This window comes from Perna viridis, chromosome 5 (genome assembly GCF_037379345.1).
Source record: "Perna viridis isolate PV_CMFRI_1.1 ecotype Kerala chromosome 5, ASM3737934v1, whole genome shotgun sequence".
In the NCBI taxonomy this organism is placed as follows: Eukaryota; Metazoa; Mollusca; class Bivalvia; order Mytilida; family Mytilidae; genus Perna; species Perna viridis.
This window is the reverse complement of record NC_142449.1, coordinates 37,318,547-37,343,103: the sequence shown is the minus strand read 5'-3', so window position 1 is coordinate 37,343,103 and position 24,557 is coordinate 37,318,547. Positions and strand designations below refer to the sequence as shown.

The following is a 24,557-nucleotide window of genomic DNA, read 5'->3' as shown; positions in this document are numbered from 1 at the left end:
CACTACTGACGCTTCAATATTTTTTCCCTGATAATTTCCATAGGAAACAATAATGTCAAACAGAGATGGCTTATATTGCATAACAAATGTCAGATTTCAGAAAGTGGATTTGAGTGCTACTCCCTTTTTATGTAATTTTTTTTAAAATGTAGAGAAACCTATTCTGTAAAACCAAATAACTCTGTAAGTCAATGGCCCTTTCAAATTTTCACAAAAAACTTGAACTTTGAAACTGTTAACAGTACAAAAGCTGTAAGCTACTGTTTACTACCCATACCCTCCTCAATAAACCTATTACATATCATTAACAAGCAGTAGCAGATCTGAAATTTGTAAGTGCATTATGGGACCCTTTATAGACGTTTCATACCAAACATAAAGAGACAATAAATTGAAGTTGCCGGAAAAAAGTTTGACAAACATGTTGTGAATACACTAAGTTGTTGAAATAAACAGGAAGTAAACACAGAACAGGCCTGAACTAGGCCTGGTATGGGACTTTTATTGATCTTGCATACAAAATTAAATTATGTTGTAATTTGTAGTTCCTGAAAAAAAAATGCAAAAAAAAAAGGGCGGAGATAAAAAAAAGACTGATCATGACAATGCTCATCTTATTAAATGCTGTGTAGAATAAACAGAACAAGCAATGAACACAATCAACTGGAGTGTAGCTGAAAAAAAATGACCAATGACAGAATAAATGTTTATTTTCATTAAACATACCAATATGGATTCACACACACACACATATTTAGTCATAAATATTACCAATAAAATATTTTTTATTATTTATTTTGAAGAGCTAATTTCATTAACAAAATGAAATATTATTCAAGTTTTGATTGCAAATTCATTAAATAAATTAGTTTGGGCATTGGATTATGGTTTATGGCTTTGCTAATTACCTATAATTTATGGCTATGTATAAATAGGTGATACAGATATTATTATAATTATTTAATTAGATTGTTTCACTACTTCAATTAACATCTTGACATGTCCTGATATCCACATTACTTTTGTAAAATTTATAAGTTTTATTAGATTATTTAAAAAAGTAATAAATGTGATATTTACTTCTGTATATTAATCTAGTTTTTATTTGTGATATAATTCACACCTTTTTTGGGGGGGTATTTCATTTAATTTCACAAAGTATTTTTATTGCGGTATATATTTTCCCATTTTTATAAATAATTCAGTGAAAATAATATATGAAGTGTGTGAACATATTTATATTGTAAATGAAAAGAAAAAAAAATTGATTCAGGTGAAATTACAAAACATTTTTCATCACAATTAATGCATGATATGTCTTGCAAAAAGACTTTAATTTTATATCTATCCAAAATAAAAACAACCTCCAAAAAATATGAGGAAGAACACTAATATCAGAGGACTTGTTTTTATATCATTAAATGATTAACCATACATTTATGATGGGTGCCAATTTAACTATATACAGGTGCTGTTTTGATCAAGTGCCATTTTAACCAGGTGCCATTTTGACCAAGTGCCATTATGACTAGAATTCGAGGTAAAACAGTATACCTTCCTTTTGCCTTTGAAGCAGGTGCATTGTTTACCTTATCAACACTAGTGAATACTTAGTCTGAATTTCCTCTGACCCTGCAACCCTCCCCTTTTTTATTTGAATATTGATATGTCGACATATCAATATCCAATATAAGAAAGAGGAGGGTTGCAGGGTTTCAGAGGAAATTCGGACTAGTGAATACTCTGTTTCAGTTCTCACTTCCCTCTCTCCCCCAACCCCCTTTCCATAACCTATGGGACACCAGCCCTATACATCTACCTATGTGCATTCTAAGTCATTACAAATCATTGCCATATAAATTGGAAGTATCCACACCTAATTGACTCTAATCTTTTGTTTAATAATTTTTTTCCACCAAAATTTTCAACACATTATTAAAGACAGATTTCGCTATAAAAATTGACATAAAAATCACTGCAACAATATGCAAGATGAAAATCATAAGATATACTATAATATCCATTTATTCTATAAAAACATTATGCTATGAAAACTCATCATTGTCTGGATTATAAGGTTCAACTGAGTTATAATGTTCACCTAAACCAAATGCATGTCTATGGTAACAAACAGTTAATGATTCAGTATTAAATTCTTCTCCTATTTTAATGGGAGGTCCTTCACCCTGGATGATTTCTATTGGTTGTCTGATTGCATTTGACATAGCCTTGACCTCTAGTTGACCTCCCCATTCCGTTGTTTCAGCTATCTTTCTAAGGAAAGTCTCGAAAGCTTCTTCATCATAGGGTTCTCCATTATCTTTTGTCAAAAATGGCAAGAAGTCATCAGGATGCTCTGAAATATACAGGCACAAATAATTATTAGAGCACAGCAGCCCATCCCAATGCATTGCAGTCTAAAATTAAAATATGCCATCTTATACTGTAAAATTCCAAATAGAAGTTAGATATAAAGTTAGCGATATTATATACAAGTATTCAGATCTGTACTTTGAATAAAACCATATTTTCATCTCCTACACCAATCAACCAAATCAAGAATGATAACTCTTCCAAAGTGCCAATATCATATATAATCTATATAATATTTAACATCACAGTACAACAACCAAATAACAAACTCAGACAGGTAATGAGGTCTTAACTGTTCCCAAATATATAATAATAGTGAATTTTGTGGTTTTTTTACATGCATGGATTACATCTCTAATTCTTATTAAGACTGCTACATGTACTTAGGTTGATTGTTTAAATCCCATATTCTATTTACATGTAAGCAAATTATTTTTTTTTACATCATAGTGTAATAGAATGTAGTTTGATTTTATTGGGATGAAAACAAGTAATATTTTGCAGAGGCAACAATGAGCCCCACACAACTTGCTAGACTAATAGTTCGCACTGCATTCAAATATTTTGTTGTGACTACAGACATGGCAAAAAATATTTTTCATGAGACATGCATTGCCAATAAAAAGCTTTTTGAAAAGGGTAGGGAAATCCAGGTAAAAAGGGGCTCTTTACAATGTATGTGTAAGAGGCAAACTTGAAGGCACATTATGCAAGCTTCAACATTTATTTAGGGAAGATTGACAGGAGAAGGTAAGATGCTGACATCTCCCAAAAATGTCAGTACAGAACACTTTTGCTTAAGTGGTTTAAAATATAACAATAAAATGAAAATATACCTTTCATATACTGAGCTGTTTTTTTCCTCAGTGTCTCATTAGTTTCTCCAACCATCTGATGACTTATTGCATTGTATAAACAATTTCCATCTGAAGGAATTTCATAAATTTGAAGGTTTTTATCTTTTAATATTGACTTAATTTTTTGAAACTCTATATGTCTTGCACCAGTAAGATTTAGTATTTCTTGTTCTTTTATTCTATCTTCTCTATCTTTATTTTTTGCAGCTTGTTTTTCTCGTCTCTTTTGTGCCTTTGAAGGTTTCTTTTCTTTTGGCACGAATTCCACATCACCATTGGCACCAGTGGGATCTGTACATTCTGTGGTTTGTAAATATTCAAGTCTTTCTGAAATCTACAATGATACGTTGTAATATAAACTAATAAAAAATGCTGGTATGATTATAAAAATCCTTATTTGAAAGACAAAATCAATTAAATATTTTCTTTGTCAACTATCTTTTCATCTTTGGCAACATCCCTTCAGCACCTGCATATGGAGTGTTCATATCACTACTCGTACGTTATGCCAAAGCTTGCCGAAACTACGCAGACTTTTTGTATTGCACTAGAACTCTAACAAATAGGCTTCTGGAACAGGGCTACGTTGCTACAAGATTGAAGTCATCACTACAGAAGTTTTATGGTCGTCATCATGAACTCGTGGATCTTTATGGTGTATCTATCTGCACCATGAAAACTGATTTATTCAACAGGTCATAGTTTTCTTTTTCTCGTTTGTCTACCTGGACTTGACTTTTTTATGAGCAACTCGGCAGGTGTTTCTAGAAAAGCAGAGGACACTTACACTACTGGTGCACCTGGTCCATGCTCCCAGTTATTATTAGTGAACATTACTCACAATTGTTTTATTTACATGTATTACTAGTATGTTGAAAAGAAAAGAATGCTTTACAAAATTTGAATCTAACAATTGTTTCATATAATCTTTCATCTGGCATTTGAAAAAAATTCAACAGGATGCAAGTTATTATGACTTTGTTAAGGGGGATAACTCTGATTTAGCCATTGCATTACAGGTAGAATGGTACTATTTCTCATTATTTTAGGTTTGCCTTTTGTGTACCCTACTTAAGTAAATACTTATGGACACTGTGATTGGACAAATTGTGCTGATACCGAAAATGCTTTATTAATTCCAGGCTCTAACATTATTATACTTTTAAAAAATTGCATTATATTTTTTGAAAACCATTTTATATAAATATTATGATTTTTTTAAATTTATGTACCATTTGCAGAAAAAGGGGGAGCACTTTGACCCCTAACATCATCTGCTTAAAATACCAAAGAATCGAGATTGTTTTGCTATGACTTTGATCGCAATTTTAGTTAGTGAAATGAAAATATTAATGAAAAAAAGTCAGTTTATAGCTCTGGCACTTATTTTGTCGCCTTTGAGAAATAATTAGTACCGTTCTATCTACAGAACATGTGTATAACTTTCACTTCAAATATCTAGAAAGCTTCAGATGAAATATCATTGACCATTCCAAAAAAGATGCCTCAAGCTACCACACATCCAACAAAAATATGAGACTATTTTTCAAATGAATCATTTAAAAATAAATTTGCATGATTTTAGGTGGGGAGCTACATGTACCATATTTTCCGGACTATAAGTCCATGTGGAATAAAAGTCGAATTGCCTAATTTTGACCAAAATCAAAGGAAAAAACATAGGTAAGTCGAATTCATGTGCATTTATATTGTACGTGTCAGCGGAGATCCGAGTTGAGCGGTTTGTTTTCAACAGCATATTATTCCAAAGATGTTACTAAGTATAAGATTTCTGAATTAAATAAATATCTGTGTTTTTGTTAGTGTACTTTGTCCGTGAGTTCAATTATTTTTATTAAATGGCATGTCAGTGGTTTGGAAGCCATAGACCATCAGGAGTACAAAATCGTAATGTCAAATGAGGGCAGCCATGTGTGAAATAAGCGGGAAATTTGTTTGATGAATTGGTCATAATTACGAGTGGTAATTAGTAAACAATATTACCTGGTATAACGAAATACAATAAAAAATAATTGTTACCTGAAAATTTGGTTGCAATTAGTCATTTACATAACACCTTAATTGAATTATAATTTGAGCCACATGCGAATGTGTTACGTCATACCGTAAATGGGTATTAATTTGAATATTAAAGGACCAATAACTCCAAAACACAGGATAATGTTTTCCAAGTTAAAAAAAAGTTTTGTTAACTTCTTCTAGAGTTTATTTATATATTTTAACGGTTTCAAATTCTCTGAGTTTTTATTAACATCATCATATTCATTCATAAAGGATAGTGGCAAGGATCAATAATATTCGAATTCAATCGCCGGTTTGACTGTTTGAGTGACGGCTTTCGTTGATTGCAGTTTACCAAAAATTTGAATTAAAGCAATCGAAAGCGAACTAAACAAATCTAATGAAAAGCATTGTTGATGAACATTTTTCTTGTAAACCTTACATAAGTCAAAGTGGACAATAAGTCGAGGCTGACACTTTGCTGAAAAAAAATATTGACTTATAGTCCGGAAAATACACTATATAAATGTGTAGTTTTTTTCTCAAAAATACCTCATCAGCTTTTGAAGTATCTTGAAATTCTTTCAATTCTTTTCCATGTCTTTCATTTATTTCAGCCTCCAATTTGGTTATCTGTTCTGTCACTTCTTTCTTTTTCTTTTTATCACCCTTAGGAATACTATGTTTCAAATATTGTATTTTAGCTTGTAATTCTTTCTTCTCTTTTTTATGTCTCTTCACCATAGATTCCTCTTCATTTTCAGAATCACTCATCCTTGTACACACAATGTTATTCTGTAAATGTAAAATTAATATAATTTTCAGTGCAAATGACTTAATTCAGATTTATATCAAATGTAAACAGAATCTATAACCATACTATTTTTTGTAACACATATTTCAACAGTTTATGATGACTACAGTTTACAGAATAATCAAGATTACCAACAAGTTGCATGCATTGTTGTACTAGGTATACCCAAAAATGTTACTTAAATTGAAAATAGCATAGTCCAATGAAATAGGAAGTTCTGTCGGACAAAGAACCAAAATTGCATACATTCTAATATGCACATACCACATACCAAATTGCATGTAGAAATCAATCCATCCATTCAGATAATTGGGACTAAATTTGGACAGGTGGGTGTACTAGGTGTTTCCAATATACCACCTATCCATTGAATTGTGATATAATATCTACCAGTTAAACATATTTGGGAGCTTATTTTTAAGTTAACTTCAATACAGGAAATAAAATAAAAACTTAATTCCTAATTTCTGTTTTTATTTTAGCTTGGTAATCAGTTAGAAATACCTGAGTCTTTGTATTAATATGTTTAAAGTACACCAACTCCCTTGTACTTTTTAGTAGAAAGAAAATATTGAATTGTGCCTACATCTTCATGCACGTGTATACCAGGGGTATAGTTATAACAATGCTTTGCAAAACTAAACTAAACAAATCATTTTAACAAATTTAATTGAGGAAACTGCCAATATTCAGATACTTACCAATTTTGTGAAAAATATTTGTTATTCAAAGCAAAAGATCCAGAACAAGTTGAAATAGGAAATCTTAAGTCATTTTCAAGAGTCTCTTACTCTGGAAATTTTACAACGACACTACTGAATCTCGATAAGTAGCTATTTTTTATTCTCGTGCCATTCACGGTTTCCCTAAAAAACAGTTGCATCATACATGTACATGTATGAACTTTATAACAAATGCCTCTGTATGAGAAAGAAAATCAAGGATGTTAGATAAAAAAATGGGATCTTTACACATGTATATATATGTGCCTACAAGTAACCAACTTAAACAATTTCATCACACTTTTTGTAACAGCCTTTTCCAAGGCCACTTACTACAAATGTACTTGTACATTTAGAGTCATAGCACCCTAATCTTGATTGGTCTAGCAGGAAATCTCCTTGCTATGTTTGAACTTATTTGAATTTGTGACAGAGTAAAATAACTTGCTTTTTAAAACTTTTGACAAGAATTTTAGGTAAGGCATGTGCATCAGGCACCAACCATCAATGGAGTCTTAACAAAAATCCAAATTTCTTACGCACCTGCGATTCTTCTCCTTCCTTTTGTTTTGATATGCTCTGAAAGGGACCTAAATAGTCGAAAAACCCAAAAATAAGACAATTAAAATTAAAAGTATCTGATATACAAATTGTTAAAGAAAAATTATCTGACAGAATACAGGTGACTGGCACGACATGAGAATTCCAACTGAATTTGTCTAAAGGCAACTACCACAATTTTACCACAAAACAAAACATGTGAAAATTTGGCTTAGACTAGTTCAAATAATTATGTCATCTTGAGAGAGTATTTTTTTTTCTTGGTTGCCTTTATTTTGAACATTAAAATCAGAATGAAAAAAAATGCCTCTGCAAACATCATACATATTTTTTGACTAGGCTAAGACTTGATCAGACTAAGCAATTCAAATACTACCTGAGGTTTGCCCTGTCTCATAATATTGTTATGCAACGAGTAGGAAATTACCGTATTTAGAGGTAGTCTTGTTCAGCAAAAAAGTAAAACTATGCAACCACCCCCCTTTTTGTGTTATGACTTATGTACAACAGTCAACATATGAGATTAAGAATAATAATATCTTCTAATCGTTTACAGTTCTTCATTTAACTCTACACTACTATTATAATATGCTTTTTTGAAAGGTAACACTAAAGATTACCAAGAATATAAACGTTGATTAAATTACACTGGCAAGAAAAAATATACAACCGGAAGTTGCACTCTTTTCCTTAGGAGGTAACAATTGTCACATGACAGTTTTAATTTTTTAGGCAAAAAAATGGAAATCCAATCTTGAGAAGCAATATATTGCTTGAAAATGGTCAGCCTTTCAAACGAATCTCGACATTCAGGGGTAAGATTTTTAATATTGTCTGTGGCTTGAAATATTTGAATTATTGTACAACGTACACGATTTAACATTGTATAAACCATGAAACTTCCAGAGTAGACTCCTATAATCTCGTATACATTTTGTTGGCAAGAAATGTGTTCAAAATCCAATAAAGCAATATTTGTAGTCCCATAAGGGATTAACTCGATTCCTTTGGAACGGAACAGAGCAGAAACGATTTTTAAAACTGGAATATAACAGAATATTTCAAAATTCCGCTGAAAATTTACATGGCAGCTACGGTACTACGAATCACCGGAATGCCCCGTAATCACCGAAATGCCCCTACAAATCACCGGAATGCCACCGAAATGCCCCTTATTTTGTTGTAAAACTATTAAAATTTTATAAATATTGATTCTATGAGATGTTATGAGGTATATCTACATAATAAAATTTTGATATTTTTACACGAAGATTTTTTATTGAAAGAAATAAATATTAGCATCAAAGAAAGATAACTCTCGCTTATTGAAACATGAATGTACTCTGCATAATAACCGATTACATACAGAAAACGATGCAAGTTTTTATCTGTTTAATAAATTATTTGCAAATCAATTGTATAACAAATAATAATTTATTTATTTTTTGTAAAAAAGGACAATTGAAAAATTGCCCTTTTTTTAATCTTGCCGATCATAAGTTCTACCGCTCGTCGTTCAAGGGTCATTTACATAATTATACAAGCTAATTATAAATCAGATCTGAGAATTTAATAATTATCACCAAAATGCAATCTTAATTAGTTAATTTCTAATGAAGAGACAATAATTTTTGACACTAGTTTTTTTATGATCTTAAACTTGTATTTGATCTTCCGCTTCTCATCAGAAAATCACAAATTAGAATAACTGTACGATGCATATAATGTGATAAAAATTATTTTTAACTTTAAGAAAAAAAAAAGCGATGTGTTCATAGACGTGTATTTAAATGTTTATTATTCCTGATTTTAAATTTTGAGAGATTAGGTTTTTTTTAATAAAAATTTTCAATACAAACACCGAATTAGTGATTCCTGAAAGATAATAGATGTCAACATTCTGTTTGCAGTGGGGTGTTAATACCTACCGTAAGGAGAACATTACGCAACATTATGCAACAAATATATCTAGCAAAAGATGGCTTCATATAATTGAGCCATACGGTTAATATAATCATGTATACACAATGGCATAACATGTATATACATTGGTATTTAATTAATGTTACAATTTAGCAATTCTACATTTCCTGACATTATAATGGAAATAGAAACCTGAAAACGTTCTTTACTTTTTAAATATTTAATATTCATATGTTGAACTTAGAATAAGTATAATGGATTGTACCAGGCCTTCCTTTTAGAAATGATTTCAATTTTTCTTTTTCCATTCTTATGTGAGAACTTGTAGTACCGCGTTAAATACACGTATATGAACACAAATCTGATGACATAGAAGACGCATCTAGAGAGTTGTCAGGCAAATTTCACAGGTACTTTCAAAACAAATTGAAATCAAATTTGAAAGAAAAAGTCAACAAACCATTATGTACCGGGTTAGTAGAAAACGCATGGACTAACAATAATTCAGAATCTCTCAATCACATCTTAAAGCAAGCTATAAATTGGAAATCGAAACCCCTCTTAGACCTTGTCAACATCCTGACAACTCTCATAGAGGCCCAATTTAAAGACATTAGGAAGGCAATCGTTGGCACAGGACAGTTTAGGCTTGCAAAGACCTACGAACACTTTGGGGTGACAAGGACTGTTTGGGTATCAAAAACGACAGAGGAGCGTGACAGACACTACAAGCGTTTAAGACAATTTATTCCCAAAGACAAAATGACTGTTACTTCTACGGACGGTAAAATGACTGTAGTTCAGCCCAGGTCACTAGGCAAAAAGATTGGTCAGCACAAACGAAAAATTAACGAGAGGACAAAGACATTCAAAAAAACGAAAACAAAGTAAATGTTCAGCTAAGTGAATGTTCAGCTGTTTGATATTAACAGTGCGTACGCCGTATCTTGTTGTTGAGATGCCCAGAAATGGGTAGGACTCCACTGTTACTATTAAACCTCTTCGCATGGACATCTAAATTATTTTTTTCAGTTTATTGGGAATAGGTTTTTTTCTGCCACACATCTTGTCATCGTGATTGTTTTTTCTTTTTGTTTGTTTGTATTATATTATATATTATATTATCGTCTTTATTATCAATCAGATGAATTTTAATCATGTTATGTGATTTAAAATAGTAGCTATATGTCATATGCCTGAGACGCTTCTTAAATAGTTGCTGAATGATTTTACATGCTTATTATCATTTATATTTTTATGATGTGTTAATCCTTACATTTTTTTAATAGTAGCTTCATATATTCTGTGTTTTGTAAGAATTTGCTATCTGCTTTGCTGACATATTATTGACTGTGTACCAATAAAAAAATATTATGAACTAATTTCAGCATTTAGTTATCAATTAAAGTCTATGAAGTATAAATCATATTGAGTTTCCACCTGATTACTGGTAATTACTAGAGATTGCGCAACATAGTCTTTATCTCCAATGCGAGTTATCGCTCTTTGAACTAATTGACGCTTCGAGAAACAACACTTTAAAATATTTAATTATGGTAGGAATTATGCATTTATGAAAATTTTAAGCATTAATCTTTATGAAATTCATCATGTAAAGTCATTTGAAGGGGCATTTCGGTGATTTCAATGGGCATTCCGGTGATTTGTAGGGGCATTTCGGTGATTACGGGGCATTCCGGTGATTCGTGTTACCCTGGCAGCTACCCTTCCGTTCCAAAAGTAACAAGCTCCGCCTACTCTCTGTTACGGTTCAAAATGTCAACAAAACAGGGTCTCTTGTGGAAAATTATTGAAACTTCAATGATAAATTTTTCTATCAAATTTAGTGCCAGCATACAGGTAAATGATTCCGGAATCGAACTACATGTAGGTAGGTGTGACATGCACAATTTCAACTTGAAAGTCGTTACAAGCGGTTGAAGGGCGATACTCCACAGTACCACTAAATCACCAACTTTTTGTTGGCACATCGTTCTGACCCCAACCCGACATATCAATATCCAAATAAAAAAAAGGATGGTTGCAGGGTCAGAGGAAATTCAGACTATAATAGATCCTGCCTTTTTATTTCTTGAAAATTTCAATCTCACATTTTTATCTATAAATTTGTCCTAGTCTTCCTTCCCTATAAAAGTCAAACAGTAGTTTTCCAAATAGTATTTTGACACTCAAGTGAGGCAGTGATTTGGTATAAACCTTTATTGGAACCTTCAAATGCAAGTGTATTTACTTTAATGGAAGTCAAAAGACGGAGAGAACTAATTAAAATATATGTCAAAAGAATAGCTAAGTTCCAAACTGTTCATTTAATGATAGGGATTTTTGTTCATTTAATAATAGGGATTATTGTTCATTTAATAATAGGGATGGAGAGTCAGCATTGTCCTTCCTATGTAGATGCCATGCAACAAATTTCTGTCAGAAGTGACATATTCCTGAAATGACATATACATTTGTATGCAGTAAGGAAGTGATTGTTTGAACTTTAACAAGTGTAATTCAATGTACACTGTATCTCTATTTTTCATAGCCATATCCACGTGTAAGGTTACTACATTTGTACTCACATCAAAAAAGCATCAAATTGGTTACTTAAAAATAATTAATTGGGGGAGTATGGTGTTGTACTCATTTACACATGGCCTGGGTCTTTATATTTGATTATGTCACACTGAGTGTTAGCAAGGTATAATATACAAATATGAAGGTCAACCCATGTGTAAATGGGTACAACACCATACCTACATGTAACATCAATTGTTTCTGTTCTGATATGACAAAAAACGTCTGAAGAAGATTTCTGCATCTGAATTGCCCAAGGGTAAATATATCAGGTAATACATGTATATTGTTGATGTTTGTAGGACGCATACATCATATTAGAATTTCTTGATATTTACTCCATCCTAACTTATGCCCTTTTCATATGAAAATAGGAGATGTGGTATGATTTCCAATTAGACGGTCATCCACCAAATGCCAAGCAAAGAATAATTAAAATTTCTACAGGTCACTACACAGTCTTCAAGGATGGGAAAAACCCATACCATAATGATAAAGCAAGCTCTATAAGGCCCCAACATAACTGAAGTGAAACTATTCATAAAGGACAAAAATTGACCTTATCTATAGATAAAACATAAAACCTGTAACATTTAATGAACATACATGTAAAAAGCAACAATAACCATTGGACTACAGGTTACTGGCTTGGGACAGGCATATACAGTATGTTGCTAAGTTAAACACTTAGTTTAACTTAGCAATATACTGTATATGCCTGTCAAACAAGTTGTTTGTGAGCACTCAACCCTCCCTCTAACCTAGGGCTGGGACAGTGATTGGAAACTATATCAATAAAACAAACTACATGTATAAAAATTGGTTGAATTTGGATTTAACACTTGCGATCAATACAGAATACAAACACTTATAACAATTATGACAAAAGAGAACAAGCTTTATCTATCCTGAAATTACACATTTTTTTCTGTAAACTAGTTCAAAATCCAAAATCGGCTGATAAGCACACCTTGTTTACTCAAACAAAAGTATCAATTAAAACATGTCCAATAAGATTTAGTGAAAATATATCTGAAATATCTAAGTAAAATGAGGTTTTAGTGCAAATGCCAAGATAAAAAGCAATATGATGTTCACATGCACATTAATATAATACTGTTATGTCGGATTCATTAATCTTGAAATTTGTAAAAGAACTATTAAATGCAACCGGTATTTTTCCTTGTATATTTTTGTCCTTTATCATAGTACATTGCTTGGACCAATATTTCTTTATTTTATCTACATGATAGGATATATATTAATGTAAAGACATGACATAAAAATTTTGGTTTTTATTCTGGTGTAATCAGCCAGTACATTGTATCTTCTGTTTCAATGTGTGCTAAATACATCTTTTTTCATACGTTGGTAAGTTAACATTTTAAGTAATTATGGTTTCACTTGTTTTTTACCTAGTAGTTAACTTCTTGTTTATCCAGCATATGTGTATCCATAATCACAAATGCAGTAAGAACTTAAATGATTTATCACTTAGGCATAATTCTGAAATGCAGGGTCTAATCTAGATAACAATGACAAGGAGGTTTTAGTAAATTCTGTTTGAAAAATAACGATTAGGCATTTTTGTCTTAGTTATATAAATCTATTACAAAAACTTCTCCCTGTCAAAGACAAATTAGAGAAGTGAGCACAAACAAGGAGAAGTTTTTTCTCATATCTCCCTGTATGTTTATGCCCAATTTATATCTCTAATTGGTTATTTAACAATACATGTGTATTTGTAGGGGTATTTCTTCAGTGATGATGCTATGGGATGACAATAAGAAGTTTTAGTAAATTTTGTTTGAAAAATAACAATTAGACATTTTTGTCTTTGTTATTTAAATCTGTTGCAAAAACTTCTCCCTGTCAAAGACAAATTAGAGAAATATGCACAAACAAGGAGAAGTTTTTGTAATAAGCCCCAACTTATGTCTTTAAGTGTTTATTTAATAATACATGTACATGTGCATTTTTTATAATTGTAGGGTTATTTCTTCAATGAAGATGCTACGGGTATTCAGAACAAAGAAACAGATGATTTGCTGTCAGACAGTCCTGCTCTAAGTGCTGAACTAGACCCACCTTTCAGAAAGATCAACATTGTTTGGGCCATTGTGTTGGAAATTTTTATGTTTGTATGTTAGACAAATGTTTGTTTTTGGTGTTGGCCTATTAAAAATAAGTGTTCCACCATTATACATACTATATACATTGTATATATTTATATGTATATGGACTGTACTTTAACTGTTTGGACCACTTATATATATTTTCTAACATATTGGTACATGTACATTTTATGGTCTTTACAATTAACTCGTCATTGAAATCAATGTCGAATTATCATTTCCCTGAAATTTTACAAAATTGGTCATTTTTCGTTATTGCATAAATATGTGAAGTTTTTGTTTAGTAGGTATAAAAAGAATTGTATTAACAAAGACTTATAAAAATTAGATGTCAAGTTCATGTATAAATTGCATATATTGTGAAAATACTATTGTTCAAGGGGTACCAATTTGCGTGGATATGGGTAAGCTGAACCATGAAATTTGGATCCCAACTAATAGGAGATTCCCACTGATGTGTATATTAAAAACCACAAAAAACACAAATTCAAGAATCCATAAAATTGTGTTTCGTCCCTAATCCACAAAAATTGGATTTAAAGAACTTCGCAGTAATATAAAGTTTTTTTGTAACTATCAAACATGTCTGATGTGTGAGATTTGCAGCTAACCTTTGTATTATGTATCATAATTTCAAAGAAAAAAATATATATTATTATGTTGTAAATGATTTCAAGCCAACTTTCAGATTTTCTCAAAATTTATACATGTTGTCTAGCTCATTGAACTCTGATTGTATGCTTATATCGAGGCAGTACATGCATGGAAGGACCAAGTAGATTACATGTATGTGCATATGGTCCAAATACCTGTATGGCCTGAAACATATTTACACTCTTTACAAAATGTTACACAGCTTTTATTTTGCTGAACTATAGTTTCCGGCTACCAACATGAAGAAATAGGGTTGGTTTGTAGAAAGATTATTTATTTTTTAAAATATATTGTACGTTGAGTTGATGGGAAAAAGATCTAGACTTTAGCAATGCCTGAGCAAAAATGGCCATAAGATATATAGGGTAGGTAGGATTGAAAGAAAGAGACATTTTATTGCTTTTGGCCTTACTCAATTCAGACGAAAATCAAGTGAAATAATTTGCAACGAAGGATAAGGAAAATTTTAATCATTATTATATATTATTGGTACTTTTTTTCCAGGTAGGTCTTGTTGTTGCAACTTTCCTGCTTCCTCATGTAACTACACTACAACCTCACATTAATGGAACTAGCTGTGATAGTGGAGGGCATGTTGATGAGTTATCTGTGGCCTGCTTTGTTCATGGAGGTCTCTGGTTCTTACTTTTTGGATTTGACAGATACTTGAGGTACCAACATTATAGACATAGGATGTGTGGCTATCTGGAATTTTATCGGCGAACAAGACATTTGAGGAAAATTCCATTCCTTGCAAATTCTGGAGGTACATGTATGATTTTTTTTTCTTTCTGCAATTGTTCCTTTTTTAAATGATAATGTGTTACTGAAAACTACCTGCATATCAGTTGACATATTTTAAAATGTGTTAATTTACCTCTCAGATAGAAAGAAATGATTAAGCAGGGTAGAAAACTTGCTCAAATTCTAGCCAGTCCTGAATACAATTTTTCAATGTATTTACTATATGGCAATATAGATTTTTGCTAAAGTTAGCCAGCCCTGCCCCAAAATAGCCAGTCTTGGGCTGGCGGGCAGGCTACTATTTCTAACTCTGGATTAAGGACACTCAAATTCACAACACTGAAATTCATGTATATGAATCATTTAACACGGTTTAAAAAGATTTTAATCTTCATTGTTAAATGATATTTTTTCAGGTAGATCTTGTATTTTGTAATCATATTGTTGCAACATTCTTGCTGCTTTAACGTTAGAAATCAGGGACTATGTAGTTAATTTATAAATAAACTACTGGTATATATTCATAGTTACATCACATAGTTAATTTATATGATATAATTTATCTGTTCAGGAAATGCAGCATTGTTGATTGCCTTGAAGATTCTACAAGATCTTAATGGAAAACATAGAGATCTTTATTTAGAGATTATAATCTGCATTGAAGTTTTAATTGCACTGCCCATACTAGTTATATATTTAGGTATGTTATACCAGTAGTAGTGATTGCTTTATCTATCATCAAAGCATCAGTGATTGGGATTAGAGTGGACATGTACCATTTATCACATTCCAGCTGTAAATTTCATATAAAAATCAGCTATTTTTACAAAGAATGTTATTCTGGTATACCACACTTCAAGTATACCACCCGCTCCAAACAGAATGTTTTCTTATCCTTTCCGTAATGTTGTCAATTTTTTTATACTTCTGCTTAAACACAAAAACATCAGATGACAATTTGTTAAAAAAAAAGGACTTTGCAATTGTAAATGAAGAAAATACCAATAATTTTTTGTCAAATAAGGAGGCAAAGGAGACAACATATTATGCGAATGAGATAGTTCCACCTATTTCTTTTAAAACAGTACATTGTAGTGTAGATTGTTTTGAGAATTTATCCTAACACTAAATCACTGATATTCAGTATAAAATATCATTTAATTCATGTAGTTAAGGGTGGTTTACTAGATCACTTCACTCAGAAAAAAATATCACCCATGACTTCATCTTAAGCAATATTTTTCCTTCACGTGTTAATCTAGAATACCACCCTCAACTGCAGGCAGCACATGTATAATGTCTGCTTTGTTAATAGTTATAGTAGAAGGATGAAAACTGTAATGGATTCATAACAAAAATTAAAAGGTGTAAAAAAAATATTTGGCTCATTTAAATTTTGTTAAATTTTATTCAGTGTTTTGCTCTGTTAAAAGAAGTGAAATATATTAATTTCAAGAAATTTTAACCACATGCTTTATGGGAATAATTTCAGTGAACATATAGTAGCAAACAAAACTTTTGATCACTAAGGTGCTTTGAGTTTGATATCAGAATGTCACAAAATAAAACATTTTGCTGAGTTATTTCGCTTCGGTGTTGTGTTATCCCTTAAGTGTATTTTACTAAAATTTTGTGTCCTAGAAATAATGTTAATACTAGTTTACATTGATGTTTTCTGACAAAAGTTGAGCCCATGTTATGGTCTTATAAAACTGAGGGTTTTTCATGGAACCAAAACGTAATGAACAATACATGGCCATTCCTTCTTAAAACTTGAGATATAAACTGATAGCCTCTTAGTAATTATTAACTCCTGTAGGTTCATTTTTTGTCTTATCAAAGTCAAAATATAAACTTCAAGTTATCAAATGAAGGGTTTCTCCTAGGTCCCTTTTCTAATGAACTTAGAAGAATTGAATAACATATTGATATGGATTGGCCAAGCTTTAGCATAACAAGGTCTTTAATCCACGTGTATGGTAGTTCTTTAAAATTTTTATATCTATTCCACACAATGAAATATTCTTATTAAATGTCAATGGTATTTTAGTACTCCTATGGATTCCTATGGAGACAGAATGAAATCAATCCAAGTTACTTTGATGCTTACATGAGATTGATATAAGGAGCCTGAATACAAACGTTTAAATAATTTGTAAGAGTTGTGTCCCTTATCTTAGGTCTACCTCCTTAAATAATGAACTATGATGCTGTTTTGCCATATTTGTAATTTCCTGGTCCATTAACATGTAGATTGCCTTCATCAGCATGTTGCATATTTCATTGTACGCATTTATTTTACAAGAACAATATCAAATAACTAGCTTTTAAAGTAAAGAAGTACATGTATAATAACCTAATTTCAGTTGTTTATTGGTCTGTTTATTCTCTCTGAAAAATTTATATCTACCGAAAACAATATTAATGTTAAACATGGACTTTATATTACTAACTATATTATATTAGTATAGTCTCTGTTTTAAATTGATTCTGATAAAAATCCACTTTTCTGCATTGTGTATTGCATAGATGTTAAATTATAATTCTTTTTCAGTACAAACAGTAAGATTTAACAAAACTAACATGTCTCCAGATGTTGCACAAGATGAATTGATGTCCAGTTTCATGCAGAACAGTGGCAGTTCAGAAATTGGTTTCAGGTAATATATTTGACATTCAAGTTTTTATATGTCTGTATTTGTTGTTATGCTTATCAGTTTGATATTAGGCTATGTTGTGTTGCATTGGTTAGATCAGTTTTATATTAGGCTATGTTGTGTTGCAATGCATTGTTTTAGACTAATAGTGTTCTTTGAGCCTCATATTCACATTCAATATTTTTTTTTATCCTAAGTAAAGTAACTAATAATTTGAATACCACTATTAATACTCTCAGTTATGACCGCCATGAAATGTTATCGTGACAATGTAAACATTAAGAAAGTGATATTATTTGTTAAATCGTGCAATTATTTTTTAAAGTTTAATTTGAACCACAAAAAATTTGCAGTCATAAAGACATCCTCTGTGGCATTATCTGTGTTCTCCTCCATAGATAATTTGTTTTAATGTGATAACTTGAATGATAGTATAATCTTTATGGTCCATACCTACTATGATAGAAGTATTAGGGGCAAAAAAAAACAGCATTTCGTAGACTTTGATTTTTTAACTCCAGCAAAATTATGTTGATGGCTACAAGTTTTTCTTGTAATATTTATAATAGGGGCATGTCAATATTTTTTATCCATTGAGATAACAAAATTATTTTAACCAATCAGATTACAGTATCTATCTCAAATTAATTTATTTAAAAATAACACTTAATTTTACTTACTGAATGTACATAAATCATTTAATTACTTTTTCATGCATTTATTTTTTTATTTATGTATGTGTGTGGGTATTTTTTTACCATTATATGAATGCTTTACAGTTTTGGATGTAATGATGTTGGATTTAAGTAAGTCATTTTACTGGTAGCTGTAGCTGTATATCATGCATGATATATCTAAAGTTGTAAAACCGCTTTAGATCTAACTAATGCTGAAGCATGTGTATTGTTTTATCTAACCAGAGATTTTTGGGTTTTTAATTTACTTAATGAATAGTTCATAAAGATTCTTTCATCATTTGGTTTTCCATGGTTTGGGGATTTATGCTGATTATTTCTGATACTGTAGGTAAAATATCAAAATAAATTGCCTACCAATGGTAAACCCAGTCATAAAATGGAGTTATTTCAATTCTGATATGACTACAATTTGAAAGTTATTTAAACAAATTACAGGCAAAAAACATAAAAGGGTTGTTTCCTGTTACCCAGCAGCCAGAACAGAAATAGGGTCAGTAGGTGGAGGAATAATTTTATTTTCAAAAAGATTTTTCATCGAGTTCATGGGCAAACAATCTACACTAAGTCTACATGATGCTTGAGCAAAATTGGCCATAAAATGCTTTAAGCACACAAAAAAAAATAAGGTAGGAAGGGTAACAGGAAACAGACATTTTTTTATTGCCCTACCTACTATTCATCAGAACCATCCCTACACAGCAAAGCATGTCTTTGATGTTGTATCATGGTAAAAACCCATCTATGAAGTTGTAATTGTATCCTTCTGTTGTCTATAGCATTTGCAATGGTTAAACCATTTACCATGATGTTGTGTCATGGTAAAAACCCATCTATGATGTTGTAATTGTATCCTTCTGTTGTCTATAGCATTTGCAATGGTTACCCGGTAAACCATTTATTTTACCATTTCTCGAAAAAGTGTTGTAGGTAGTCATATTAGAATCTCTATTTTATGAAATACTTGTCGTACATTTATTAAATTCCATGATACCAAACTTTGAGTTTTATGGAAAGTCCTACTTTTATTTATTGTTGGTAATGTTTGTTGTAACTTGCATGCTTTGTAATTTAGTATGATTGGTTTGCTTTGCACGATGATTTTACATGTACTTGTTTTTAAAAACTGACAAAACTGCATCACCAGGCTTACATTGCGTACTATTAAGAAATGTGATTTAAATATGATTTAAATTGGTATTTTATGAGAATTCAGAAATTTAATCAATCTTCAAAAAAAAAGGAATTTTTTTGCTATTTGGTGGTTTATAATACACTACCAGGATTTTGGAATGTGACATAATTGAAAAAAACCCAACTATAATGATTAGAGATGGCCTGCAAGAAAGCACTTCATTTAGAGATGGCTTGCTTAAAAGCACTGCATTATCTCTTTTTCAAATTATGTAAAAAAAAAAGAAGAAACATAACAGTTTTACAAATTCATACAAGGAACCTTAGATAAATAATTTTTCTCTCAAATGGTCATACTTACTAAGTACAATGTTTCTGATTTTATTTCAGAGATGAGAATTATTCTGACCAAGTTTTAGAGAAACAAGCAGACATGATTCGATATTTAAAGCAACATAACTCTCAGTTAGGCAAACGTATCCTTGCCATTACAGCTGAGAACAATGCCTTGAAATCACAGATGAACGCAAGATGAACTATGACATGTAATTACCATGGATATTGAGAAAAATCTCTGTTTGCATTTAGAACTTCTACAATGTAGCTGCTTACTGTGGTTTAATGGCAAAAGGGATCCAAAATAGTCTGTGTCCTTTCTTCATGTTAATTATCTTTGAGCACTATTAGTTGTGTTGCAGAGTGATGTTTCATGTCAATTATTTGGCCACCAGAACTCTCACTAAAGTCATAGTTTACATCATCATCTTAGCTTCACACAATGTATTACAATCAATACTAGTGCAAAGTTTTAGGCTCGTGTTATCTTGATTGGAATGCCAGGTAAAGGCAGTGAAATGAAAATATGACGCTATCACAGTCACTATTGTGACTTAAAGGAGGTAGACCTAGGGTAATGGACATTACTGTTGAAATCAGTGATATGTTTGTATCATATTCAATTTCACAAAGCCTTTCAAGGTTTCCTTTGAATCATTATGAAATCAGTCAATGTTGCCTTGATGCTTACCCGAGATTGATGTAAAAAGGTGAATACTAACATTTCAATGATTTGTAAGAGTTGCGTCTAATTTCCAGTTTAATTTACATACATTTACTGTGAAAGTAACCTTTTCATTGGGAACCAGTTTTTTTTTAATTTTCTAAGTAAACCATGAAAATTGATACTATACAAAGAACAATACTTTTCACGGTATATTTCAAAGGATGAAGATGATTGCAAAGATGAAACTATTTCTTACTCTCTGTTTAACAATATCATTGTATGTGTTTCAAATCCATGACTTCATTGTATTTATATTTTATTTATGGTCATGATCATTTAATATTGTTATTTGTCCTGCAAATTTGAAGTTACTGGGCATGTGTATTTCTGATTGTGCTTTTGTGAATCAAACCATATTTTATGTAGTTTAAAGCTTGTTTTTTATCAAGTGAGATAGCTTCCATCTTTTTAACTTATGGCTTTTACTAATCTATGAACTTGTTTGATATCATATAAACTATTTTATGCTTCTAAACTTGAAGTTCAACAACCATACAACAATATTGGTTTAACTTATTTCAGATTTTTTTCTTTTTTTTTTTCACTTTGTTATAATAGTTTCCTATACTGACTTACTATATAAAATGTCCTTCTTTACTGAATTTCTTGTTCACTTGTCATCTATGTCTAAAATGCAATATGATGAAAAGTTCTGTATTTTCAACCATTCTTTATTTTGTTAGGTACATTACAAATGTATACCCAGTGTGTATTTTTGCTTTTTGTGAAATCCAATATGTATTTTGTGTGTGCAATGTAGTAACCAGCTCAAATGAGATTATTAAGAATTTTTGTGGCATTAGATTAAGTTGTTTCTTGTGACCTTCTATATGAACACGAAAAAAATAATTACATCTTGTAACTCTATATTTACATATATAAAGTCATCCTTTTTATATCAAAATTATGTTGAAGATATTCTTATAATCAAAATTCATTTTTGTAGATTGACAGAATCTTTTAACAGGACTATAAATTCTGCTCAAAGCTTTGAAAATGTCATTGCTGAGCCTTGTTTTCCTTGGTTTCCTTCCTCAATTATAGGTAAGAGTTGATTTTAGCTGTGCTCTTTAGGAGTAGGTTTACTGTTTTACCCTTTGTCTGTCAGTCAGCCTGTCTGTCCCATAAATATCTTGTGTAACAGTTTTCTTTGAAAATATTTGTAATAGCAACTCAATATCTTGCCACTTACTTTACATACAGTATGTATCCCATATCATTGGATTGGATTTCTTGGTTTAGTGACAACAACAATTGTATGACAATATACTAAAGTTGAGATAAGGGTTATCACTAATGGGCATAAGCTCCCAGATTTATTGTATTTATTTCCATCCATGATAGTTATCATATGTAACTGACTTTTGTTTTTTTTATAGGTTTTATAGTGTGTGCCATTATTATTGAAAAACATGTTGCATTTGAAAAGATTGATACTATAAATTGCATACATTATATACCAGCCTGCTTTTGAAAATGTTTATGGCGGTGTTTCAAATGAAATAGACTTCAGCAACCAAGAAAACCATTTTAAGAGCCTTCAAAATCATCATAGTATTGTTTACTGGCTTTTTCATGACATAACGAATTAATACATCTTTTATTTGAATCTTTGGTTGTAAATAGTTTTCAATATCGCTCTTTGAAAATTAAAATTTTGGAGCTCTCATTGTGAAATCTGCCACAAATAGTGATACTTGGCAGGTATACAATTATCATTATGACTAGGGATATACAATTGATTTGTCAAAGATGAAGAACAATTCCTTATTTGAGTTATTGCCCTTTAAGGATAAAAAAGTGATGGTTATCTTACAGATAGAAACTCTTAGTTATAAATGAAGAACTTAGCAGAAATGATGTTTGGAGGAGCCTTTTTTGTTCTGCTTGGTAAAATGTGGACTCAAAATTTTGTATACTTTCATGCTCTGCAGAGCCTCAAGTCATATGTAGTGTTGTGCGATTTTTAAACCTGTCAACAATTAGCTGCCATCTTTTTTTTTGTATTGAATAAGTTTTTGTTGTAACAGTTTTATGCTACTATAAAATAATTTGTATTACTTTTTGTAATTTATGATACTGTATTGTACATAGTAAGTAAATGTTAACATAATTTGAAAAAATAAAAAAATAAAAAACTTTGATTTGGTAAGTTTGTTATCATGTGATTTCCAAATGATTGCACATGAATTCCAGGTGATTCAGGTTCTGTCGAAAATATTTCGTTTCAGTTCCAGGTGTGCATTTCAGATTCTATAGCCCCTTTTCAAAAATATTTTCATATTTCCTACATGATCATTCTGCGTCTTTTTCCATTCTTTTGCAGAAGAATAGTCAAAGAACGATGTCAGGGTTGTAATTATCTTTTGGCTTTATCCACACTGAAACCAAGCACTGAACAAACATCTGTGTTATTGACTTAAACAAATGACTGGCAATATGCAACTTAAAACTGGAAATTTCACGTATATAACTGCAAAGTGGCTGCATACAGACATACAAATGACAAATATCTGGGAAAGGTGCTATGTGTACTGGGAGTAAAGGCTGATATTGCCATTGTAATTTAAAAGCTGATGTTTGAATACACCAGCAATGCTAGTAGTTGTCTGGCAAGCTATTTTCTGATTTTTGGTATGGGGGAATGGAATTCCAACATCTTACATTGTAGGAGTAATGTTCGAAGTGAATCGGATATTGAATATTAGAAGGAATTGGGGGTGGATCCAGGATTTTAGATTAGGGGGATGAGGCGCACAGTAAAAAATTTTTTAGGTTAAATTTTCGAAATATTCTTCTAGAGTGGGTGCAATGTAGATATCTTAAGTAGTAAAATTAGAAAGAAATTAGTTCCAACCTAAAACTGCCTAATTCTACCCTTGGCAACCCATGCTTTGCAAATTTTAGGGGGGGGGCACATGCCCCCACCTGAATCCACCCCTGGGAGGGATGGAAATACATACCCTGATATATTTTAATGCATCATATTGATTTATTTTAAATATTTGAGGCCTGAGGCCTGCTATCCAATCCTTTCCATTTATTTATTTAATTGAATAAAATATGTTTAAATCGAAAATAAACTGCGCTATTATTAAAGAGTAGATATGGAATGTAGAAATTGGGTGTTTTGGGTCTATTCGTTTTTTAATTCCTTTTCAGATATAACCTGGAGCTTTTTAATGGTATACTTTTGGTTCGCTTTCTCGGTTATAAAATTTTAGGAATTGAACTCCATGTACTTCCAGGGGCGGGTATAGTAATTGTAGAACCGTCACGCTCCAGTGATTTTCTTTCAATTTAGTCATTTTTTCCGGAAAACGATAGGGCGCGCCCCGGGCCCGGATCCGCCTTTGACTGAAAAAAAAAATTAAAAAATTGATAATTGATAGAACATACTGACGAGTAGACATATTTTTGTTATACTATCAGAAAAATTACTATTCAGAATTTTTGCACCACTATAATTATGATACTATTGAACGAAATATTCATTATGTAAAATGAATATTATTGCTATTGATTGTTTGTTTGTTTGTTTGTTTGTTGGGGTTTAACGTCCGAGCAGCAATATTTCAGCTATATTCAGACGATGAACATGAAATTGATGATAAAATGAA

General features: G+C 31.2%; 2 protein-coding genes across 6 annotated transcripts; one reads left to right on the top strand and one right to left on the bottom strand.

The window, feature by feature from the left end:
* Positions 1–692: 692 nt before the first annotated feature.
* On the bottom strand, positions 693–8,054 carry LOC148617321 (deubiquitinase OTUD6B-like). Of its 4 annotated transcripts, XM_088584943.1 has the most exons (6): positions 7,970–8,038; positions 7,332–7,378; positions 6,768–6,932; positions 5,805–6,047; positions 3,210–3,564; positions 693–2,356 (listed from the first exon to the last, which is right to left on the bottom strand). In XM_088584943.1, the coding sequence occupies exons 4-6, from the start codon at positions 6,024–6,026 to the stop codon at positions 2,046–2,048; spliced, it is 888 nt and encodes a 295-aa protein (XP_088441069.1). In that variant the 5' UTR covers positions 6,027–6,047; positions 6,768–6,932; positions 7,332–7,378; positions 7,970–8,038; the 3' UTR covers positions 693–2,045. The 4 variants fall into 4 exon arrangements, with proteins under 4 accessions (XP_088441069.1, XP_088441066.1, XP_088441068.1 ...); XM_088584940.1 differs by lacking the exon at positions 6,768–6,932 and having other exon boundaries at positions 7,970–8,054; XM_088584942.1 differs by lacking the exon at positions 6,768–6,932 and having other exon boundaries at positions 8,020–8,038.
* Positions 8,046–23,081, top strand: LOC148617320 (transmembrane protein 192-like). Of its 2 annotated transcripts, XM_088584944.1 has the most exons (7): positions 8,046–8,164; positions 13,847–13,996; positions 15,149–15,410; positions 15,960–16,088; positions 17,943–18,048; positions 18,825–18,851; positions 20,265–23,081. In XM_088584944.1, the coding sequence occupies exons 1-7, from the start codon at positions 8,129–8,131 to the stop codon at positions 20,407–20,409; spliced, it is 855 nt and encodes a 284-aa protein (XP_088441070.1). In that variant the 5' UTR covers positions 8,046–8,128; the 3' UTR covers positions 20,410–23,081. The 2 variants fall into 2 exon arrangements, with proteins under 2 accessions (XP_088441070.1, XP_088441071.1); XM_088584945.1 differs by lacking the exon at positions 18,825–18,851.
* The last annotated feature ends 1,476 nt before the right edge of the window (positions 23,082–24,557 follow it).

Coding starts and splice junctions, on each gene's coding strand:
- LOC148617320 (XM_088584944.1), top strand. CDS start 8,129: ATGGTCAGCCTTTCAAACGAATCTCGACATTCAGGG. Junction 16,089..17,942: donor CATACTAGTTATATATTTAG/GTATGTTATACC, acceptor ATTCTTTTTCAG/TACAAACAGTAAGATTTAAC. Junction 18,049..18,824: donor AGTTCAGAAATTGGTTTCAG/GTAATATATTTG, acceptor AATGCTTTACAG/TTTTGGATGTAATGATGTTG.
- LOC148617321 (XM_088584940.1), bottom strand. CDS start 6,026: ATGAGTGATTCTGAAAATGAAGAGGAATCTATGGTGAAGAGACATAAA. Junction 3,565..5,804: donor ATACTTCAAAAGCTGATGAG/GTATTTTTGAGA, acceptor GTATCATTGTAG/ATTTCAGAAAGACTTGAATA. Junction 2,357..3,209: donor AACAGCTCAGTATATGAAAG/GTATATTTTCAT, acceptor TGTATATTTCAG/AGCATCCTGATGACTTCTTG.